General features: G+C 37.4%; 1 protein-coding gene across 7 annotated transcripts in view; it reads left to right on the forward strand.

Moving 5' to 3' along the window:
* Nucleotides 1-23115, forward strand: part of ARHGAP32 (Rho GTPase activating protein 32) — a 264019-nt gene that overhangs the window by 210586 nt on the left and 30318 nt on the right. For all 7 annotated transcript variants that reach the window (XM_045860146.1, XM_045860147.1, XM_045860144.1 and 4 more), the window contains one exon: nt 18269-18418. In XM_045860146.1, the coding sequence (XP_045716102.1) occupies nt 18269-18418 (150 nt within the window). The remainder of the gene's footprint in view (nt 1-18268; nt 18419-23115) is intronic.

A 23115-nucleotide genomic window follows, 5' to 3' on the forward strand; every position in this document is an offset into this window, starting at 1 on the left:
CACTTGCGCTCAGAGACACACTCTGAAATTTTTAATGCCTTACTGAGTTCAATAATAAAAACTGGGAAACCCTCTAAATGGCAGCCTGTAAGAGAATGGTATATGTACTTGTGAGGGAATACTCTAATGTAGTTAAAATGAATATGCTGAGCCACAATTATGTATTCTCAAAATTCATAAGTTTGAAGGTTTGACATATTATGATTTCATTCATTTCTGGACATTTTAAAAACAGGCAGAAAGATAGTAAATATTGTTTATGGCTACATACATATGAGTTAAAGTATAAAAACATGCATGGAAATTGTACTAATTCAGGATATAGCTTCTCTCTGTAAGAACAGGGTTGAGGGAAGTACACAAGAGTTCAGCTCCATCTGTAGTGCTTTATATATTTTTTAATTTAAAAAAACACATAAATTTGAGGAATATGGTTAAATGTTAAGATGTGAAAAAAATAGATGGGTACATGGATATTTGTTATATTATTCTCTTAAACTTTTCTGTATAAGCAAAGAATTGAGTAATTTTTATAAAGTATTTTTACTTTTGCTTTAATATTTCTATTAGTTACTTAGGTCTTGATTACCCAGGGTGATTGTGACCCAGGCCTATTTCTTCTGGTTGTGTTTTGCAGTTAGTCTGTCCTGAAAACCATCTCTGAAGACTATTAAGTCATACTAAGCTAGCAAGGTACAGGCCAATGGCCATAGCAGTAGTATCCAGGTTAAAACTAGGCATAATACAGTTGGATTTTTTGTCTCAGCAATTTTTTTTCTAAATTCATTTTGTAGATATTCTTTTGAAGAGAACTTTTTTTAATCCTTACCCTGGGACACTGATTTTAGGGAGAGAGGGAGAGGGAGAGAGAGAGGGGGAGAGAGAGAGAGAGAAAACATGAATTGGTTGCCTCCTTTTACGTGTCCCAACTGCAGATCAAATCTGCAGCCAGGTGTGTGCCCTGGCTGAGAATTGAACCCACAAGCCTTTGATGTACAGGAGGAGGCTCCAACCAAGTGACCCACCTGACCAGGGCAAAGAGCAGAATTTTTTACATTAGTCCTTGCTATACAACAACATAAGGAAAAAAATCAATTTGACAAATCTCAGAGGAAAATTTTTTCTCCGTATTTCTTGGTATGAATAGATACATTGTTATGCCTTAAACAGAAGCAAGTTCATGGAATTTTGTATTAAAATTCAATTTTTTCATATTTATTTGGCATAAAATATTTCTTCATTTCCTTTTTTGTGTGTGTCTCAGCTTTGGAATTTTGTTGTGTGGTTACCATGAGGTTTGTATAAAATGTCTCCTAGTCCGTTTTCTTCTGATAGCATCTTCATTTCCTCCCATTCGAGTTCTATCTTTTCCTTCTTCCCTTTATGTTTTTATTGTCACAAATTATCCCTTTTTATATTGTGTTCGTTACCAAATTGAAATAACTGTAGTATTGGATGCTTTTCTTCCTCTCTTAACCTTTATGTTATAACTAAGTGTTCAACCTCCTATTCTGAAATAGAGTTGCAATTTTCTGCTTATGTTTGTCACTTTACTTAGAGTTTTGTGCACTTCTGTCTTTTTGTTTCAGGCAGAAGAGCTCCTTTGAACTTTCTGTTTGTCTGGGAAAGCCTTTATTGCCTCTTAATATATAAAGTATAGTGTCCTCAGTGATTTTTATCTCTCAATATTTTGAATGTATTATTCCACTGTTTCTTGGCTTACAGAGTTTCTGCTGAGAAGTGCGATGCTAGCCTGATGGGGTTTCCTTTTCAGGTTATCCTCCCCTCCCCAACCCCACTCCCACCGCCCGCCCTGCTACGGCTTTGAGAATCCTTGCTTATTATTGACTTTGGTCAAATTTAATATGATGTGTCCTGGAGGTCTTTTTACATTGAGGTGTTCTGTTAGCTTATTGTACTTAATGACCAGTTTCTGCCCCAGGTGCAGGAAGTTCTTACCTTGTCCTCATAGGCTTTCTGTCCCGTTCTTCCTCTCTTCTCCTTCCAGGGCACCCATTATCCTTGCGTGGCCTTCTCTAATGCAGTCAGATAGAGTTCTCTGATTTTAAAAATATCTTAGTTCTCCTCTTCCACCTGAATCATTTCTAGGTTTTCATCTTTGAGCTTGCTAATTCTCCCTTCCATCGGGCTGCTCCGTTTCCAGCGCTCGCTGATGCATTCTTCATCTCATTATGGAATTCTTCAGATCCAGGATCTTTGTCTGGTTCTTTTTTAGACTTTCAACTTCTCAGATAAAGTCATCTTTCTGCAAATTAAATTTTATTCCTGAACTGATTGAACTGCCCAAGTTTTCTAGTATCTCACTGAGTTTCTTCATGGCTGCAGTTTTAAATTCTTTATCACTGTAGATCACAATCCTTCCTGACTTTGAGTTTGGTTTCTGGAGAATTGTCATATTTTATACCATGTTACCTTGGTTATCTATGATCTTTGATGTATTGTTCTCTGCTGGTTCATTGGAAATAGTGAGCACCTTTCTTATTAGGTACCATTTTGATATTAGTGATTCAGCAGTTTGATAATCAGTACAAGTTTTGGTTCCCTCTTACCTGAGCGTTAGGTGTACCTCTGGGGTCTCTGTGCCCTGCCTCTGTCAGCGTCTTGTGAGGGGTGCATGTTGGGTGTGGGAAACACTGTGTTCTTGGAGTCTTGGCCTGGGTGACTGGTGTCCCTGCTGTGTCTGGGTCACCTGGGTCTCAGGACACAGCCACTGTGTTGTGGGTATGTGGCAGTTGAGAAGGGAATCAAGTTTGCAAGGTCCTCCTGCCCTCTGCCACCTGCTGCTACCTGGTTTCCTGTGGCTGCTGACATTGCAGTGATGTGGCCAGGAGACTGGGGATATACCTTCACTACGGGTCTCCCGTGGTATGAGCACTGCCACAGCTGGGGGAGAGCCAGATTCCTGGGTGCCGAGGCTGCTCCCGCCTCTTTGTCCCTCTGCCGGGCTGGCCTGTGTTGCAGGGCCTCCTCTGCCGCTGCCATTTTGGCTGGGGCTGTGGTTTCAGCTGAGGTGTCTGGGGAGTCAGGGTTGCAGGGTGTGTCTATTTACCATTCTGCCTTCGCTACACGTGCCAGCTCATCCACCTTCAGGTGTAGCACTGTGTGCTTCTTTCAGGCATCTCCTCGCTGAGCCAGGGAACCTCTGTCATGTTATAAATGCCCCACTAGTTGTAGATTGAAGGGGAGATGAATACAAAAGGGTCCTCCCACCCTGCCGTGATGCTCAAAGTAGCTCAAAGTGTGCAACAGAGACTTAGAATTTGGGCGGCTATAAGAGACCCTTACATTTCATGTAGTTCAGTGGCCTATGCATCTGCTGTTAAATTTCCACCAAATGGTCATTTAATCTGTGCTTGAAAACTTTGAGCAAAAGAAGGATTTGGGTACAATTGTGACAATCCATTGGGCATGCTACACATTACACTCACACTTTATTATATCTTAGGTTTAATCAGCACCATTTCCTCAAGCAGTGTGCCTCCCACCTCTGCCCTCTCTTTTTGTCTGCTTGGCCCTGAGTTTACTACAGAGCTTAGAACGTGATGCATAAGGCTGAGGCCATTATCTGGTGCAAATCATCTTCCTTTACTTGCCTGAGAAATTAATTCAAACCCAGACTTTTCTCAAACCAGTCTCGGAGATTTCTGAGACCTAATTTAGAGAACTGTAGGTAAAATATTATGAGCAAGTGAAAATTCTTTCTTTTTTAAATATTGATTTGAGAAAGAGAGGGAGGGAAGGAGAGAGAGGGAGAGAGAGAGAGAGAGAGAGAGAAAGAGAGAGAGAGATTAGTTTGTTGTTCCACTCATTCATGCATTTATTGGTTGCTTCTTGTATGTTCCCCAATCCAGGGTTGAACCCGCAACCTTGGCATATGGCAACGATGCTCTAAGCAACTGAGCTTCCCGGCCAGGGCAGAATTCTTTGATTTTGCTAGAGAAATACTATACTTGTCTAATTGAAAACACCCAGTGCCCCTCTTCTCCATGTCAAAGTTCACTGCGGCTCACTGAACTGTATGTGTTCGATGTCTCCCCATAAACCGGTTATTGGTGTCATAAAGATCTGCCCGGGAGATAGGGTGTGTGTCATACTGTGAAAGCTTTTAACTGCTGGGAAGACCGGTTTGGTTGGGGTGGCCTCAGGTTTGAAAAGATTGTGGATATGAAATCTATGTGGTCTCAATAACGTGGAAGAAGTTAACATTGTGACGTGTTGCCTTTTAACTCTAGAATGTGGAAATTGAATATGAAATGGTATGATTTGCTTTTGTCTAACTGTTGTTTTGTGTTTTATTTTTGATGTATTTTATCTGTGGAAATGCCATTGTTATCGTTTCCATTTCCCTAATGCAGCATATTTGGTGGACTTTCACCTTCTCCCTGCATTTTACTGTTCCTCTGTGGAAATGTTTGTATAAGCACTTAGCTGTCTAAAACCAAACCCTCATTCTACCTCCTTCAGTGGAAGCCTTATGATATTACTGATAACACTTCAGACTTCCTCAAAAGATAATTTTACTAACCAGTTTACTCATTTGCTCTGAGGCAATGTGTGGGAGACTGTGTAAGCTTATTTTGGCCATTTGATTGTCTAAGAAATGAAAAGGAAGTATAAAGTGAAGACATTAATATGAAGAGATTTATGTTGGGAACTATATTGAGTATAACTAAATTTAATAATTTATATTAGTATAAATTAGTGTGTGCTAATATTAGTTTATATTTATATTAGTTTACATTTCCAATGCAGTGAAATTTATCTATCTTGACAGATAATTGATTATTTAAATATGGATGCCAGAGCTTTTGACCACAACTCTATCACAGTGGGTTAGAATGCCATTTATATTAAATAACAGCAACATAAAGTGTGTACAGTGCAGCTTTATCTTTCTTTGAGGACTTAATAATCATGTTAAGGTTGTATTCTAGTCACCATTAAGCGTATTAGTTATGACAGTGTCTCAGATTGGGATATAGATTGTTAGGGAGATGCCACACCCACCAAATTATCATTACAAGTTTAGCTTTCAAGTTCCCAATTTATTTAGCACTGTTTTTGGAAAGGTAACAGAGGCAAGTTGGCCACACAGAGCAGAAGCCAGGTTTCACAGATACAAGCAGTTTCCCAGAACCCTCAGGTACCAAGTGAGGGCAGAGGTGCTAATGACACTTGCCAATGGTCTTAATTTTGTGTCATATTAGAGCTTTTCCTTGAGTCTTGTGTCATTGTTTAGGACAAATGAGCAGCCTTTACTCCAACAGGAAAGGATGGCCAGGTTTCCTTGTCCCTGAGCCAGACGGGGCACACCACACACAGAGCCCGAGGTGCCTGGGGTCCTGGGAAGGCCCACTCTTCACAGGCTGCCCTCCGGCTGGTGTGCCGCACGAGTGTGTGCGAGTTCGGTTCGAGGAGCGCAGTTACAAGTCTGCATCCTCACAGCGACCAATAAATTGTGAACGCGCATATTTCCTGGTTAATGTATAATTAGTCCCAATCAATAATTCCAGGTAGCATATTGCTAATTGATGTGAAAGAAGCAGCATTTTTTCCCCTACTAGTGAGGATCCTGTTCACTATGGAAATCTACTCATGCGGTTATTTAAATGGTCTGTGTCCATTTGTACTGAAAACTGTCGCTCCCTTCCTTCCTTTCTTCTCGGCAGTATTGTTATGGACTCACATTTTTTTTATTTACTTGATGGTTCACAATAGGTTATAGTCACTCTGTATGATAATCGATTCTTTATGATGTCCTAAAGCTGCCCTGTGTGTGCTCAGCTCAATCCTGTTGGCATGGCTCCTCATGGGTGTGGAGGTTTCCCTTGCTTTCTGTCACAACAAAATGTTCCAGTCTCACCTGGTGTATTTCCTACTATCAACTTGCAAAAAGGCATTACTCTAGGGAGTCCTGGTTGATTTGAGTGGGGAATATTTGGAAACCCAGATCTGAAACCAAAAGTGTTCATTGCAACTGGGGTGTCATTGTTTCAAAGCCTTTTCAGTGGCTAAAGCTTAGGGAAAATGTACCACTTAATAATGGGTGTACTTCTGAGAAAAGCATTGTTTGGCAATTTCATTGTTGTGCAAACATCACAGAGTGCATTTACACAGACTGAGGTGGTAGAGTGCACTACACATCTAAGCGGTGTGGTAGAGCCGATGGCACCTAGGCTGCAAGCAGCATGTCACTGTACTGAATACCATAGACAGTTGTACAGTGGCATTTCTGTATCTAAACATAGAGAAGGTCCAGTAAAAACGTGGTATACAAGATAAAAGTAGCACACCTGTATAGCGCAGTTATGATGAATGGACTTTGCAGGGCTGCAGGTTGCCCGGGTGAGTGGTGAGTGAGTAGGGAGACCTGGGATGTTGATGTAGACTTCATAAACACTGTACACTTAGCTCGGTTTGTATTTCTTATAAAAAGAACTTTTTATTCAATAATAGTTAACCTTAGCAAACTATAACTTTTTTTACTCTATAAACTTAAAATTTTATTTTCAATTACAGTTTACATTTAATATTATTTCATATTAGTTATAGGTGTGCAGCATAGTAGTTAGACACTTGTACTTTACAAAATGGTCCCCCCGATAATCTCGGGTACCCACCTGGCACCATACATAGTTGTTACAATGTTACTGTGTTCCCAATGCTGTGTTATAACTACCAACATGCAGTTTTTAATCCCTTCACCTTTTCCGCCCATCCCTCATACCACCCTCCTGTCTTTCTCTGTGTCAGTGAGTTTGTTTCTGTTTTGTTTGTTCAGTTGTTTTTTGTATTTCACATATAAGCAGAATCGTATGGTATTTGTCCATTTCACTTAGCATAATACCCTCTAGGTCCATCCATGCTTTTGAAAGTAGTAAGATTTCATTCCCTTTATGGCTGAATAACATTCCATTTTATATATATGTCCCACTACTTTTTTATCCACTAGTCTATTGATTGGCACTTGGGTTACTTCCATAACTTGGTTATTGTAAATAACACTGCAGTGACCGTATGGCTGCATATATATTCTTTCGGATTAGCATTTGCTGTTTCTTCAGATATATTCCCAGAAGTGGAGTTACTGGGTTATAAGGCAGTTTCATGTTTAATTTTTTTTCAGGACCCTCCATACTGGTTTACATGGTGGCTATACCAGTTTGCATTCCCACCAACAGTGCAGGAGGGTTCCATTTTTTCCCATACCCTCATCAACACTTGTTTATGGATTTATTGATGATAGCCATTCGGACAGGTTTGGGGTGATATCTGATTATGGCTTTAATTGGTATTATTCTGATGATTACTGATATTGAGCATTTTGTCGTATGTCTGTTGACCATTTGTACGCCCTATTTGGAGAAGTGTCTACTCAGGTCCTCTGTCCATTTTTTAATTGGATTGTTTTCGCGGGGGGTGGGGGGGTTGGTGTTGTGTGAGGTCTTTATAAATTTTGGATATTAACCTCTTTTTTGGATGTATCATTGGCAAATATGTTCTCCCATTCAGTAGGTTGTCTTTTCATTTTACTGATGGTTTCCTTTGCTGTGCAAAAATGTTTTAGTTTGATATAATCCTATTTTTTTATTTTTTTATTTTGTTTCCCTTACACAGGGAGATATATCAGGAAAAAATATTGCTAAGAAAAATATCAGAGACTTTACTGCCTATGTTTTCTTCTATGAGTTTTATAGTTTCAGGTCTTACGTTTAAGTCTAATTCATTTTGAGTTTATTCTGTGGTGTAAGAAAGTGGTCTAGTTTTAATTTTTTGCATGTATTTGTTCAATTTTCTGAACACCATTTATTGAATAGACTGTCTTTACTCCATTGTATAATGTATTCTTGCCTTCTTTGTCATAGATTAATTAATCATAAAGGCGTGGGCTTATTTCTGGGCTCTCTATTCTGTTCCATTGGTCTCCATGTCTGTTTTCATGTCAGTACCATGGTGCTTTGTTTACTGTAGGCTTGCAGTGTAGTTTGATGTCAGGTAGTATGGTATCTCCAACTTTGTTCATCTTTCTCAAGATTGCTGTATCTATTTCAGGTCTTTGCAGTTCCATATAAATGTTTGGAGTATTTGCTCTAGTTCTATGAAAAATACCATTGGTGTTTTGAAAGGAATTGTATTGAATCTTTAGATTTCTTTGAGTAGTATGGATGTTTTAATGATGTTAATTCTTTCTTTCTATCAGCACAGTATACACTCCCATTTATTTGTACCTTCTTCAGTTTCTTCCTTCAGGGTCTTACAACTTTCTGAGTACAGGTGTTTTACCTCCTCAATTAAATTTTTTGTAGGTATTTTATTGTTTTGATGAGATCATAAATGAGATTGTTTTCTTAGCTTTTTTTCTGATAGTTCATTATAGATGCATTAAAATGCAGCTGATTTCTGGATACTTATTTTGTATTCTGATACTTTGCCAAATTCATTGATCAGTTCTGGTCATTTTTTGTTAGAATCTTCAGGGTTCTCTAACAATATCATGTTATCTGCAAATAATGAGCTTTACTTCCTCCTTTTCAATTTGGATATTATATTTCTCTTTCCTGTATGATTTCTGTGGCTTGGACTTCTGGTGCTATGTTGAGTAAAAGTTGTAAATGTGGACATCGTGTCTTGTTCCAGATCTTAAGGAAAATGCTTTTTGTTTTTCTCTGTTGCGTGTAATGTTAGGCGTGAGTTTGCCTTTGTTATGTTGAGGTATGTCTCCTCTATACCTACTTTGCAGAGAGTTTTATTATAAATGGGTGTGAGATTTTTGTCTAATGCTTCTTATGAGTAATTAACAATATTATTGTTAATATTGGTATTATCATATGAATTTTATACTCTATTTTATTTATGCGGTATATCATGTTAATTGATTTGTGGATACAGAACAAACTTTGCATCATAGCAATAAACCCCACTTGCTCATGGTGAATGATCTTTTTAAATGTATTGCTGAATTCAGATTGCTATAACAATACCATATTTTGCTGTGTAGAATGCACACTTTTTTTGCCCACATTTTTGGGGGCAAAATAAAGGTGCACATAATACATGGGTAGTACTAATTCTGTATCTACATAAATGTTTTTAATTCTTTTATGTCTACTTACGCATTAAAAGTGTGACTCTAGACAGCAGTTTACAATATCCATACGCAAAATAATACCCTGGAATACAATAATTCGTTTTGTTGAACTGATGATGAACTTGCAGTGAAAGCAGTTTCAGGCAGCCATTCAATGAAATAAAATAAAAAGCAACATATTGTAATCCACAGAGTAAAAGAGATGATGCCAATTGTTATCCACTTGATAAGATAAGTGATGCCAACTTTATTTTTGAACATATGGTTCAAAAATAAATGCTAAAATTCTTTTATAATACAAAAACCAAATATCTAAATATAAATAAATAAATAATTGAATTAAAAAACTAAAACAAAAGATTTCTTTCCTAAAAATCTGTACCAAAAACGTGGGTGCACATTATACTTGGCAAAATGTAGTATTTTGTTGAGGATTTTTATATCAATGTTCAGTGGGGATATTGGCCTGTAATTTCCTTCCTTGTAGTGCTTTATCTGGTTTTGAAAGTAGGATAATGCTGGCCTTGTAAAATGAACTCGAGCGTCATCCCTCCTCTTGAATTTTTTATAATAGTTTGAAAAGGATAGGTGTTAGTTAGGGTTTTGGTTTTTTTATTGTTGTTTTTTACTACTTTGATTTCATTAATTGAAATCTGTTTTTTTAGATTATGTTTTTTCTTTATTTAGTCTTGGGAGATTGTATATTTCTAGGAATTCATTTATTTATTTTCCAGATTGTTTAATTTGTTTGCATGTGATGTTATCTCTAATCCTTTGTATTTCTGTGGTATCAGTTGTTACATCTCTTTTATCTCATTTTGTTTTAGGAGGTCCCCCCCCCCTTTTTTTTTTCATGAGCCTGGTTAAGGTTTATCAATTTTGTTTATCTTTTCAAAGAATCACCTCTTTATTTCATTGATCTTTTGTATTTTTTAGACTTTATTTCATTTATTTCCTCTCTGATATTTTTTATTTTCTTCCTTCAACTCACTTGGGCTTTGGTTGTTGTTCTTTTTCAGTTCCTTTATACATAGGGTAGATTTTTTATTTGGGATTTTCCTTGTTCCTGGAGTATTTCTATGATTTTCCCTCTTAGGACTGCTTTCACTGACTCACATAGATTTTGGGTTGCTGTGTTTTCATTTTTATTTGTTTCACGATATCTTTTGATGTCATCTTTGATCTCATTGTGAACCATTCACTGTTTAATGACGTGTTTTTTAGCCTTCATGTGTTGTGTGTTTTTCAGTTTTTATCTTGTAATTGATTTCTAGTTTTATACTGTTGTGGTTGGAGAAGATGCTTTATTTGATTTGGGGGGGTTGCATTTTTATTTATATTTTTCAATCACTGTTTACTATTTTAAAATCATTTTTTGTTATTCTGTTACAGTTGGCCCAGTTTTTCCCCCTTTGCCCTTTTCCTGCCATCCCGCTCTGCACTCTCGCAGTCAGTTCCCTCGCTGTTGCCCGTGTCCGTGGGTCATTCATACATGTTCTTTGTCTAGTCCCTTCAACTTCCTGAGACTTCTTCTGTGCTCTAACATGTGGTCTACCCTGGAAAATATTTCACATCCACTCGGAAAGAATGTATATATATGTTGCTGCGTTGGGTTGAAATGCCTGACAGTATCAAATCTGTCTGGTCTTATGTGTCGTTTAAGGCCACTGCTTCCTTGTTGGTCTTTTCCTTTGGAAGATCTATCTGTTGATGTTAATGGGGTGTTAAAGTCTCCTACTATGATTGTGTAACTGTTGGTCTCTGCCTTTATGTCTATCAATATTTACTTTATATATTTAGGTGCTCTTGTGTTGGGTGCATAAATACTTATAAGGGTTATATCCTCTTGTTGTATTGATCCTTTTATTCTTATATAATATCATTTTTATCTTTTACCATAGTCTTTGTTTAATAGTCAACTTTGTCTGATAATAAAATATTGCTATCACAGTTTTTTGTTTTCTTTAAAGTTTGACTGAAATAAGTTTTTCCAACCCTTTACTCTTAGTCTGTATATCTCTCCACTGGAAGTGAGTCTCTTGTAGACAGCATATATATGGGTCCTCTTTTCTTATCCGTTCAACCATCCTGTGTCTTTTGATTGGAGTATTTGATCCATTTAAAGTGATTATTGATAGTTATCTATTTATTGCCATTATTATACAGATACATGTTCTTTCTTTTTCTTCCTCCTTGAAGAAGTCTTTTTAATATTTCTTGTAATACTGACTTAGTTTTTTTTTTCTTTTTGGGCATTCTTTTTATTTCTTCTTAAATTTTAAGAGATAACCTTGCTGGGTATATTAGTCTTGGTTGTAGGTCCTTATTTTTCTTCACTTTGAATATTTTGTGCCAGTTCTCCTGGCCTGGTATGTTTCTGTTGAGAAATAGGCTGACAGCCTTATGGGAGCTCCTTTGTAGGTAGGTGAGTGTCTTTCTCTTGCTGCTTTTAAGACTCTCTCTTTGTCTTTAATCATTGCCATTTTAATTATGATGTGTCTTGGTAAGGGCCTTGTTGGGTTCATCTTGTTTGGGACTGTCTGTGTTTCCTGAACTTGCGTCTTTTTTCTTCACCAGGTTATGGAAGTTTTCTGTCATTATTTCTTCAAACAGGTTCTCAATTCTTTGCTTTCACTCTTCACCTTCTAGTACCCCTATGAGGCACGCTGTTACGTTTGATGTTGTTCCATCCCTTAAACTGTCTTCATTTTTTTTAATTCCTTTTTCTTTTTGCTGCTCTTATTGGGTGTTTTCTGCTGCTTTGTTTTCCAAATCACTGATTCAGTACTCTGCTAAGTCTAATCTGCTGTTGATTCATTCTAGTGTATTCTTTTCAGTTATTCTACTCTTCATTTCTGGTTCCTTTTTATGGTTTCTATGTTCCTTTTAATGCTTATTATCTTTGTTTTGAAGTTTTCATTGAGTTTATTCATTCTTTTCCTAAGTTCCTCAAGCATCCTTATAACCATTGTTTTGAATTCTATGTCTATAGATTGCTTGCCTTTATTTCACTTAGTTCTTTGTCTCAGAATTTCTCATTCTTTCATTTGGAGACGTTTCTTTGACTCCTCACTTTGGCTGCCTCTCTGTATTCACTTTTGTGTATTAGATCTGTTCCGTCTCACACACGTGGCAGTATAGTTTTGTGTCATAGGTGTCATGTGGGTCTCAGTGGCACAGTCTCCCTGATCACCTGAGCACTGTTCTCCAACAGTGTACCTTTGTGGAGTGTGCCTATGTGAGCCCTCCTGCTGTAGGTGAGACTTGACTGCTGTTGGCCTCTCTGGGTGGGGTTAACTTCCAGACTGGCTGACTGATAATTGACCCTGACCACATCCTAGGAGCTGCTGTGCGGGGGCTGGCCCCTGCAAAGCAGAATTTGCTGCGGCAGCCTCTGGTGCCTGCCGAATCCTCCCTTTCGGCATGCCTTTTTGGAGCTAATGGGGTTGTGCTGTGGTGTGGTCTGAAGCCTCTCATTGGGTGTGTTTGTTCCAGGGCCCCTTGGGAGGGGCTCCAGTGCAAGTCAATGTCAGACGCTGCCCATGACCGACCCTGGGTTACCCTTTGGAGCTACATAGTGGTCCACAGTTGGTTATTGCCTTTGCTGGGTCTGGGTGTGTTTGGGAGCAGACAAACTGTGTCCCAAGGTCACCTCCCACCAGTAATGGGCTTGGGGCAGATCAGCAAAAGGACCAAGGCAAAGCAAAGTCAACTTTTGCCTGTAGGCCGACTGTTAAGGTCAGCTACTGAAGGAGTCTCTGTTGGGTCAAAGTGGTGTGAGCCAGTTTCTCTGTGATTCACCAGGGAGGGGTGAGAGGTGTTCACCAGGTTAACACAGATAGAAACTTGGTGTCAGAGCTAGATCTGAGGCTACACAGCAAAAGTCTTAGGATACACCAATGCCACCTGCCCCCCCACCCCCAACCTGTGGTCTCAGGGAGTTGTTGGGGTGCAGCTGGTAGAGTTCACTGGACTGAAATAGATTAAGATTTGGTGATGTGGAAGGTGGGCTGTGCACAGGAGTAGTGGTTTCTGTCTGGCATGCAGGAAAAAATAGCCCTCACGCTAATGCCATAAAACGCTGTCTTTCCCTCTGTGTCTCTAACAGCCCCTGAGCTTCCTTGGATTTTCTGAGTTCTTTTAAAGAAAGACGGCAGCAGGGGCCCAGGTTGACTGAAGCCAGCAGATTCCTCTGCAGGATGTGAACTTGGTTAGGCGGGGCCTCAGGGAGCTGGGAAGGTGGGGCCAGTGCCTGTCCCCAGGCTGATGGGGTGCAGAAGGAAGTTCCCAACCCAGGAAAGATGGCATCTGTGGGCTGTGTGGAATAGGGACTCAGCACAGGGACATTGGCGGCTGTTCTTCCAGCCTCTCCCTGAAGCCACATGCATGATCTCTTTTTCTGTGGCTCCGGGTCACACAAAAAGCTGGAGCCCTTGGTGAGTGCTGCCAAGCGTGAGTTTGCGTGCCAGCCTTTAATAGGGCACCTAGGTGTCCAGCAGTCTCCCTTCTCACCCAGGTGGGCGCAACCCCCACTGAGCTGGAAACCAGAGGTTACATGGGCTCCTCTTCCCAGGACTGGTGCTTCTGGCTGAGGAGCCCAGCATGAGGTTGAGACCCCTGGCTCCTCAGGGCAGGCATCGATCGGCAGCTGACATATCCCTGCAGAGTCTCAACTGCTGCATGTGGGTGTGGGTCCTGCCCTTTTCGCTTCTTCGCCCCCTACCAGCCTCAACGTGGCTTCTTCTGTGTAGCCTTAGTTATAAGCCTTCCATTCACTTAGCCTGCAGATGATTATCCAGGTCAATTGTTTTATAATTTAATTGTAATTTTGTGATGGTCCTTGGAGGAGGTGAGTGTAACTACCACCTGCTTTCGCCATCTTGGAGTCACCTATACACTTTTTAATTTTTTTTAACTTTTTGACTTTTTTGTAATAACACTTAGCCTAAAATGCAAACATACTGTACATCTGTACAAAAATATTTTCTTATATCCTTATTCTCTAAGCTTTTTTTTCTACTTTTAAATATTTATTTGTTTACGTCTTAAACACTGTTGTCAGAACAAAGACAAACATACACATCATCATTGTCCTAGGTGTACACACGGTGTCAGGTTTAATGTCACTATCTTCACATGCACGTCTGTCCCACTGGAGGGTCTTCAGGGGCAATGGCACACATGGAGCTGTCATCTATGGCAATGCCACCTTCTGGAACACCTTCTTGAGGACCTGCCTGAGGCTCTTCTTGAGGAGGAGTCACTCTTTTAAGAAATGTGACCAGTTGGTTTGCTTGTTCTGGGGTTTGTTTGTTTTTTTTTTCCATCATAGATTGGCTTATAAGTAGATAATGCACCTGAACATTCCTCTCTAGTAATAGAAACCTTTTGGTTTTTGGGGTCATGTTTTCAGATTCTTTAAGGAGCTTGTTGAGGTCTATAAAAGCTTCTCCTAACCCCTTCACTGTGAATTTTCTTGAGGGTTCTTCTTGTGGGATCATGTTGTTTTTGTGGTTTGTGATGGGCATGACCATATCTCAATTTTGAGTTCATGTTCACATTTATAGCTCAAAGTTTATATTACCCTCCTTTTTGACTGATATATTCTGGAGATTACTTCATATTGATAGGTAGAAAAACTACTTTTTTAAAAAAGCCAAACAGTAATATCCTCTGTGCCAGATGTATTATAGTTTATTCAGCCAGTTCTTTATTAGTGCACATTTGGATTTCTGATACACATATTGGTTTATTTTTAAAGTAACCTTTCAAAAATATTTACACTATTCAGTGTATTCTCATTGCATAAAATCCAAACCATACTATGACCTCTAGCCCCTGGTTTTGTGTACCTCTTCAACCTCATTTCATACTGCTGCCTTTTTTGCTAATAACTCACACGTTCCAGTTTCAGGTGTGACTTCCTCAGATCTTCCTGACCATCCTGTTCAATGTATTTTCTCTCCTCTTGTCACTATTATTTTACTCTCTCTATTTCCTTACTAGCATGTAAAAGTAATCTGATGTTACCTTGTCATCTAAACTTATACAATATTGTATAGTAGCTAAGAGCTTGGGATTTGAGCCAGACCACCTGAGTTTGAGTCCTAGTTATGTGACCTTGGACATGTTAGCACTCTGTGGCTGTTTCTTCATCAAAATCTGGGGATGATAATAGTGCTTTCCCTACAGGAGTCTATGAGAAATGAATAATTAATATACATAAACACTTGGGCAGTTGCCAGCACTTAGTAAGTATAAAATAAACTCTGGGTATTTTCATATTATTTGTTTGTTGTCTTTCTCCCCTCAGTAAGCTCCATGGCAGCGGGGCAGTCGTCTCACTTGTTCCCCGCTGTAATCGCAGGCATTAGAACGGTTCCTGGTGTAGTGGCACTTACAAACTTGTTGCTGAATGATAATAGTTAAAATTACAATTCCCTTTCCTCTTCAACATTCTTGGAAATCTGAGACTAAAAAAATGCTTTCTCATATACATCTTATGCAATGTCAAATTCAGCAGATATTTTCATCAAATTCGGCATCTAAATATGAATGCCTGTCATTAACATGGATCTTGGAAATTCTGGTTGATTATTACAATTTGAAAAAGAAATCAGAAATTATTTCTGAGCCCTGGCTGGTGTGGCTCAGTGGACTGAGTGCCAGCCTGCAAACCAAAGGGTCACTGGTTTGATTCCCAGTCAGGGCACATGTCTGGCTTAGGTCCCCAGTAGGCGGCATCTGAGAGACAACCACACATTAATGTTTTTCTCCCTCTCTCTCTCCCTCCCTTCCTCTCTGTCTAAAAATAAACAAATAAAATCTTTTTTAAAAATATAAAAAATAAAGTATTAGGTGAGATTTTTTAAAAATGAAGAAGATAAAGAAATTATTTCTGTCAGAAATAGTTTGTTCCGTATCTGCTTTGACCCAATTATATATCCATGAAATCCAAAAGGATCAGACAAAATCCTTCCAAAACTGCTGAAAGTTTAGTAAATGATGAGATTAGAGCTATGCATAAAGAAATTATTTTCTAGCATACCAGTAATTGCCAGTTAAGGCCATAATTGGAAAAAAGTATTATTCTACAAGAATAACCAAAAAATGTAAAATACCTAGTAATTTCCCTAACAAGACATATATGCGACATATATGTCTATAAAGAAAATTAGAAAACTTTACTGAGACATACAGAAGGTTTAGAAAAATGATGACATATCATGTTTCCAGGTGGAAATATTGTACAAATAAAAATTTTCCAAATATATAATTATAATGTTGACATATTAAAATGTATAACTATAATGTTAAATTATTAAAACCAAACTCATTTGCATGTTTTGTAAATCTTGTCAAAATTATTTTAAAGTTTATGTAGAAAATGAGAGTGAACAGAAATAGTTTGATGGGCACTTTCCAACAGATTCCTAACACAGAATCTGCTAACAACTAGGGGGCAATGAGAATCACGCAAGTCCAGTAACTGTTAGTATAATAACATGCTATGTGGGACGTACTTCTGCAGTTACCCCAGTGTGCTGTGTGTGTCTCAGTAGCAGATAAGTGAGCACATAATTTAATTTTGTAGCAAGGAACCTCTGCTACCAGGAAGGTTGTAGTTTCCCCAGAATTCCAGAGCATGTCAGAGATAGCATCAAAATTATACTGATGATTATAATTATACTTTAATAATTGATATACAAATAAATTCTTCAATGAATCTATATATAGCCTAGGATGACTACTTTGTCCCACTTTGCCCAGGACTTGCCTGGTTTTAGCACTTAAGGTCTCAAGTCTCAGGAAATCTGTCAGTCATGGGCAAACCAGTTACAGTCAGTTACCCCTGTATAGTTCATTAAAAAGATGCTTACTGCATTTTTCAGACTATAAGACGCACCCCCTCCCCCAATTTGGGAGGAATAGTGGTTGTTAATGCTGCTGTTGAGTTCTGTTTACATTTACATTGGTGAAATATTACGTTATTTATGTTATTAAATATTTTACCACATTTTTTGAGTCAAAATTTTTTTCCTATTTTCCTTCTCTAAAACCTGGGTGTGTCTTGTCTTATGGTCTGAAAAATATGGTATGTCTGTAAAGAGTGTTTCACATAAAATGAAAAGATATTGATGACAAATATCTGATCTGGTCTGATCTGGTCCATCTAGGACACAGGTTACTCTTGGCGATAATTTTTGTGCAAGGCTTCATCAGTTCGAGGGATTTGAGATTTGAGTTCATTTGGTAGGATGCAGTAAGACCTCTGGTAATCTGCATACTGCGTAGGAGGATTCAGGCCACGTGGCTTAGCCGTCTATCCAGCAGCTAATCTCTAAGATGATGATTGTTCTATGTTGAAATGTAGGGTAATTTACCCTGTAAGCTGCATTTAGGGCTTTGTTTGCATTCAATTCTTTCGCTGTTATCTTTCTAATGTATCAATCTGTAGAAATATTTTACTCTGTATTAATTTACTTATCTCTTCCCTTGATCTACAAAGGATTTGTTATAAATTGACATTTAGTATACTCTAGATGAATCACAATAAATATCTAATGGTATTTTTATGTGTGTGTTTTGTATTTACATAGCAATTAGTTTGACAAGTGTGTTCTGTGTCATAATAGGATTGTCCTCTTAATAAAATGAAAAGAGGAAGTTGAGTTTTTTATTTGTTTTACTTTCCAGAGTGTAAATGCCATGAAAATTTATAACCACCAAGTAAACATTTTAGAAAAAAACCACATTTACACCGTAGTTAAGTCTTACTTTTCATGAACATTTCCAAACTAATAGATTAGAGTAAAACTCAGGCATCAGGCATAATCCTGGAGCATCCATAGGCATGTGTTGGGAAAATGGCTGGTTTACTGAGCTTGATCTAGAAGTCACGGGTTACAGTGCTTAAATCTGCTCACACTCCCATCAAGTAAGATCACATACTGGTGAGAGAGAGTGCAAAATTGTGATGTTATTTAAAAGTAACTGTTTCCTAAACTTCTGCTGAACATTTCCTATGGAATATGAAGTGTACATTTAATAGGTTATTTTGCAGTCAGCCTGTTGAGATCTCCATTTCTTTTCAAACTCAGTAAAAATCTAACTTCTTGCTACAACTAAGATATTGTTCTCTTTATCACTCTTCTTTAGTGTCAAAAAAGCACGGCAAGCTCATCACTTTCTTACGCACATTCATGAAGTCTCGTCCGACAAAACAGAAGCTGAAGCAGCGGGGGATCCTGAAAGAGAGGGTGTTTGGTTGTGACCTGGGGGAACACCTTCTGAATTCTGGTTTTGAAGGTAAAAATGAAATTTAAAATTTATAGTCTTAAGTTTCAGTTTCCAACCTCTTCATTTTGATTTGTTATCGCCAGTTATGGCTTAGATTAGGCAAATACTACCTGTTTCATTTAAGTTCAGCAGCATGCATTGAGCATTCTCAGGTGCTTTTCTGAGTTCTGGGGATAGCTGAGAGTAAAGACAGGTCTGAGAATACACTTCGGCCTCGGAGAGACTTCTGGTCTGTTTAGGAAGAGTACGTCATTTATACAGAGGGGACAGTAGCACTGTCAGTTCGCATTATTTTTATATCGGTCCCGAAGCTTTCTCAGCCAGCTTTCCCCTCTCACATTTTATTCTAAAACATTTAGTTTCTCATAATTGAAAATATAGTCATAGTTTTGAGGCTATAAAATACCAAGACCAGTCTCCCAAGTATTATAGCCAAAATTTTTAATTTCTTTCTTTGTAAATCAAATTCTGACTCAAGAATTCAGTAGTTGAATGAGTGGATGGAGAGGAATGAATGGATAGGAAGAAAGCAAAAACGGGGTTTTCCTTTGATTTTTTTTTAAAAAGCTCTTTCCTTCTCTAGTTCTTGTAGAGATGCTAGAATATTAAAGAAGTATCCAAAGTACCTATACTGTTTATGAGTACCAGAAATAAATGATTTGTAAAAATCTTGGTCCTGATGGGAAATACCCATTGTACTTTTTTAGGCTACTGATGAAAACTAGTGTAAATACTGATAAATACCAAGTTCAAATTAAGGCTCTACGTAGACATTGCTTAAAGAATACCAGTGTACTTATAATATGAATTTAATGCAAACTATATCATGTTTCTTGAGAGAAAACAACAAAAGGAGTTATTCCCAAAATAATGAAAACTTACTACAGTCACCAAAAAAGCGGGGGGGTCAAAAAACCGTGGGGATTATTTTTGCAACTAGTTAAATGCACATGGAAAAATGAGCCAATGAAAATATCAAAGAGCATAGTAGGGGGGAAATCAGTGACAGGATATGAGACATACAGCTTTACCAGATACTGAAAACATTGCTCAGAACTAGAATGCTGTTAGTGTAGAGAATGAGGCATGAATAAAATAGCTGGGGATGTTCAGAAATTATCCTTAATTGTAGATAAGAATCCATCATTATAAAGTATGGTTTTAAAAACAGATCATGAATGGGAGGGGTTACTTATTAAATACATTTTGAGATAAATAGGAATTTTGAAAAAAATTCTCCGTTTTCACACTGAAAATTCTAGATATATAAATGAGCTTTAACTATTTTAAGGCTGTAGAAATGCTAATATGTTATGATTTTGTTTTGAGATCAAAGAGGAATGATAGCTTTCTCATATTAAAAAAATATAAAAGAAGAGTTGGTCTCCAATATATAATTTCCATGTAATGAAAATAACAAATGGAAAGGTACAACAGACAGGAAAAATCATCCTTATTTGGATATGATGAAATGCCTCTAATATATTATATGAAAATATCATTCAGATTCGTGAGAAAATTAAGTCCCTAAGTAGAAGACTGAAGAAAAATAAGAACATAATTTTCACAAGGAGCTAGGTAGTAAACAAATTACAGCAAAGTGTTTATGCTTATTTGTTGTAATCGTGGGAATGCATTTTTAAGCAATTTTGAGACACCATTTTATAATGGGAAACATTATTAATATAATAAAGCTGCATTTCTAAGTTATGATAATATTAATCATAATCAAATAGCTAATATTTCTCCAGCACAATGGGTTTATTCAGAAACAACAAAGAATTGCAATTTGAGACAAAACAGAATGATTTTTTTTATGGACTTCTGGGGGACTTTTGTAAACCTAGCGCCCATTGGGGGAAACTAAAAGTGTGAAACACAGTGACTTAGCATTCGCTGAGTTATGGCAGTCTCTTGTTGGCTGGGAAAGGAGTGGTCTTCCCTGCCTCCTGCTGAGGTAGTAAAGTATCACCTCCTGTGATGAAAAAGAATCTCTTTCTGTTGGAGGTGCAAGGATATGTTTCTCCCTGCTGGGTCAGCAGTGTGTTTTCAGCGACAGGTGCGTGGGAATTCTCTCGTCTAGCCTCTTGAGTTCATTTTAAATGAGGCCTTTGTTTATCAGTCTTTGCAATACCCCATCCCATTGAAAAACAGCAGCAGCTTTATCAATAGATAAAAATTGATTTCGGGTAGGTCTGTGAATTATTAACTTTTTGAAAAACATTTTGGTACTTCAGAGCAAGAGACTTTATAGTGTTAGTTTAGCAATTCCCCTTAGGTATTTATCCTAAGGTCATATTTCAGTAGAAAAAAATGTTCATAATAGTATTATGTATCAGAGCAAAAAAATTGAATACTCACTTTTAGGGTAATCTTTATTTATTTTTATAATTTTTTTTAAATTTATTTTTTAGAGAGAGGGGAAGGGAAGGAGAAAGGGAGGAAGAGAAACATCATGTGTGGTTGCCTCTCACATGGCCCACACTAGGGACCTGGCCTGCAACTCAGGCATGTGCCCTGACTGGGAATCGAACCAGTGACCCTTTGGTTAGCAGCCCACGCTCAATCCAGTGAGCTACACCAGCCAGGGCTAGGGTAATCTTTAAATTATAAAGCTGTTAAAATTGTAAATTTCAACATAGTGTGGACATTTGAAAAATGTTATAATAAACTAAACTTACCTTTTTAAAAGTATGGATACTTAGGTGATATGTAAAATTAATATAATTATGGTAGAGCATGATATGTAGAGACTTAATGATTTTTTTCTTAGTTTTCTTTCCTTTTAGCTAAGAAGAAGAAAAAATAGTAGAAAAATATTAGAAATGAATTTATAGTCTTGGAAGGGTGCTCTCCGCTAAAGGCTGATCCAGAGGAAAGTCTATTCAAGTGATTAGAAAAACAAAAAAAAAGAAGAAAAGTTATTTTGCGACATTAGAATATAATTGTAATTTGATAAACTGTAAAGACTGAGGTCAGATACATCCTAGTTAGCATATTAAAATAATTTCCTCTTTGATGGGGAGAATGTGGATGGGAGAGGGTGTGCAGGGTGGAGGGGAGTGAAGGGGGAAAATGGGATAACTGTAATAGCATAATCAATAAAATATATTAAAAATAAATAAGTAAACCCTTCACTCTCCTCCTTAAAAAAATGATTTCCTCTTTGATTGGAGAAGGTGAAAAATGAAGAATAAATATTCATGTGAAAAATATTTGAATATTCAAATAAAGGCTAAATTAACACAAAAAGGGAAACCTTTGAAGTTTATCAAATAAAATTTTAATTAGGAAAGAAAATGGTTTTTAATATTAAATTGATTTATTAGTTTGTCTTTGATTTAATACATGTGTGAGAAATCAAAGTTTTTTAAGATTGTGATATTTTATATGTACTGTATATAGTATATAACCACAGTCATACTGTGTGTGTGTATAAAGAGAGAGAGAGACTATGTCAAAGTCTAAATTAAAACAAGCAGAATTGGTTATATATTATGTATAATATTTTAAAGTCTAAGTGAGAACAGTTAGAATAACTGAGGAGGAAAAATTATATATCAGTACTACATATACAATTGTGAGAAGAGAAGAAATATAAATATGGATAGATATGTAATGTGTATAATCATTCTTCCTTATGATTACCCTGTTTTAGTTAGGGCTTTAAAATACAAATATATAAATATATAAAATAGATTTTGCACCAGATTTTTCTAAGAAGAGAGCCCATATCAGTATGACATTTTGCTGTCTGACTCATTCTCTGAATTGTATTTCTGTATTTCCTCCCTGTTGGAGCAAAGACAGACCTGACCTGTTTCTTCCATACAGAGTGTTGTAAGAATTCATGTAGAAGCCTGACAAGGCATTTTAAGAACTTTGGTTTATGACCCCTGGTGCCATAAAAACTGGATGATCTTAACAGTCTCAGCTCCCACAAACCTCAGTGTTTATCACTGAGGTGATTAAAGGTTATGGCATATCAGTTATGTACAGAACCGAGTGTTTTAATTTTTTTAAAATTTCCACACATTTTTGTGCATAGGTCAGACTAATTTGTCATTTACTTGGGCATTCTTGAGCAGTCAGGTGCTGTTTGTTTCTTTTTCTTTTTGTATAGCTTTTTCCTTTTGTATTTCTTTATGTTAACCTTGCTTGAATGTGATCGTTAACACCAGAGAGGGTTTGCCATGCTCACTGGCTTTCACACATCTGCTCAGCAAATTCCAGCTGTGCCTTAGCCCTTCCTGGTGTGTGTCCATTCCTAGTAAGTTTGGTAGGAGACGGTGGATGCCACGCTTAAGAACAGATTTAGTAACTATAGTGTTCATGCCTCCCTTAACAATGGTAAAATGTAGCCCAGTGGAACAAAGAGTTTTCAGACATCATTGTTTTTTTATATTTTTATAGCACTTGTTTTATTTGTTGCACATATTTGAAACTGAATTTCCTGAAGATGAAATTTCAAATGAGATTGCTTAAAAAAAAAGCAAGTACTCTGTAGAAAACTAGGTAAAATTATGTTTGATACAAAATATAAAATATATTTTAAAACTCAAGGTGAGGAATACTAAAACACTAATTCAAAAGAACCTATGCATCCCAATGTTCATAGCAGCACAATTTACAATAGCTAGATGCTGGAAGCAACCAAGATGCCCATCAGTAAATGAATGGATCAAAAAACTATGGTACATTTACAC

Source organism: Phyllostomus hastatus, unplaced genomic scaffold (assembly GCF_019186645.2).
Source record: "Phyllostomus hastatus isolate PE091 unplaced genomic scaffold, TTU_PhHast_1.1 phas_scaffold_193, whole genome shotgun sequence".
In the NCBI taxonomy this organism is placed as follows: domain Eukaryota; kingdom Metazoa; phylum Chordata; class Mammalia; order Chiroptera; family Phyllostomidae; genus Phyllostomus; species Phyllostomus hastatus.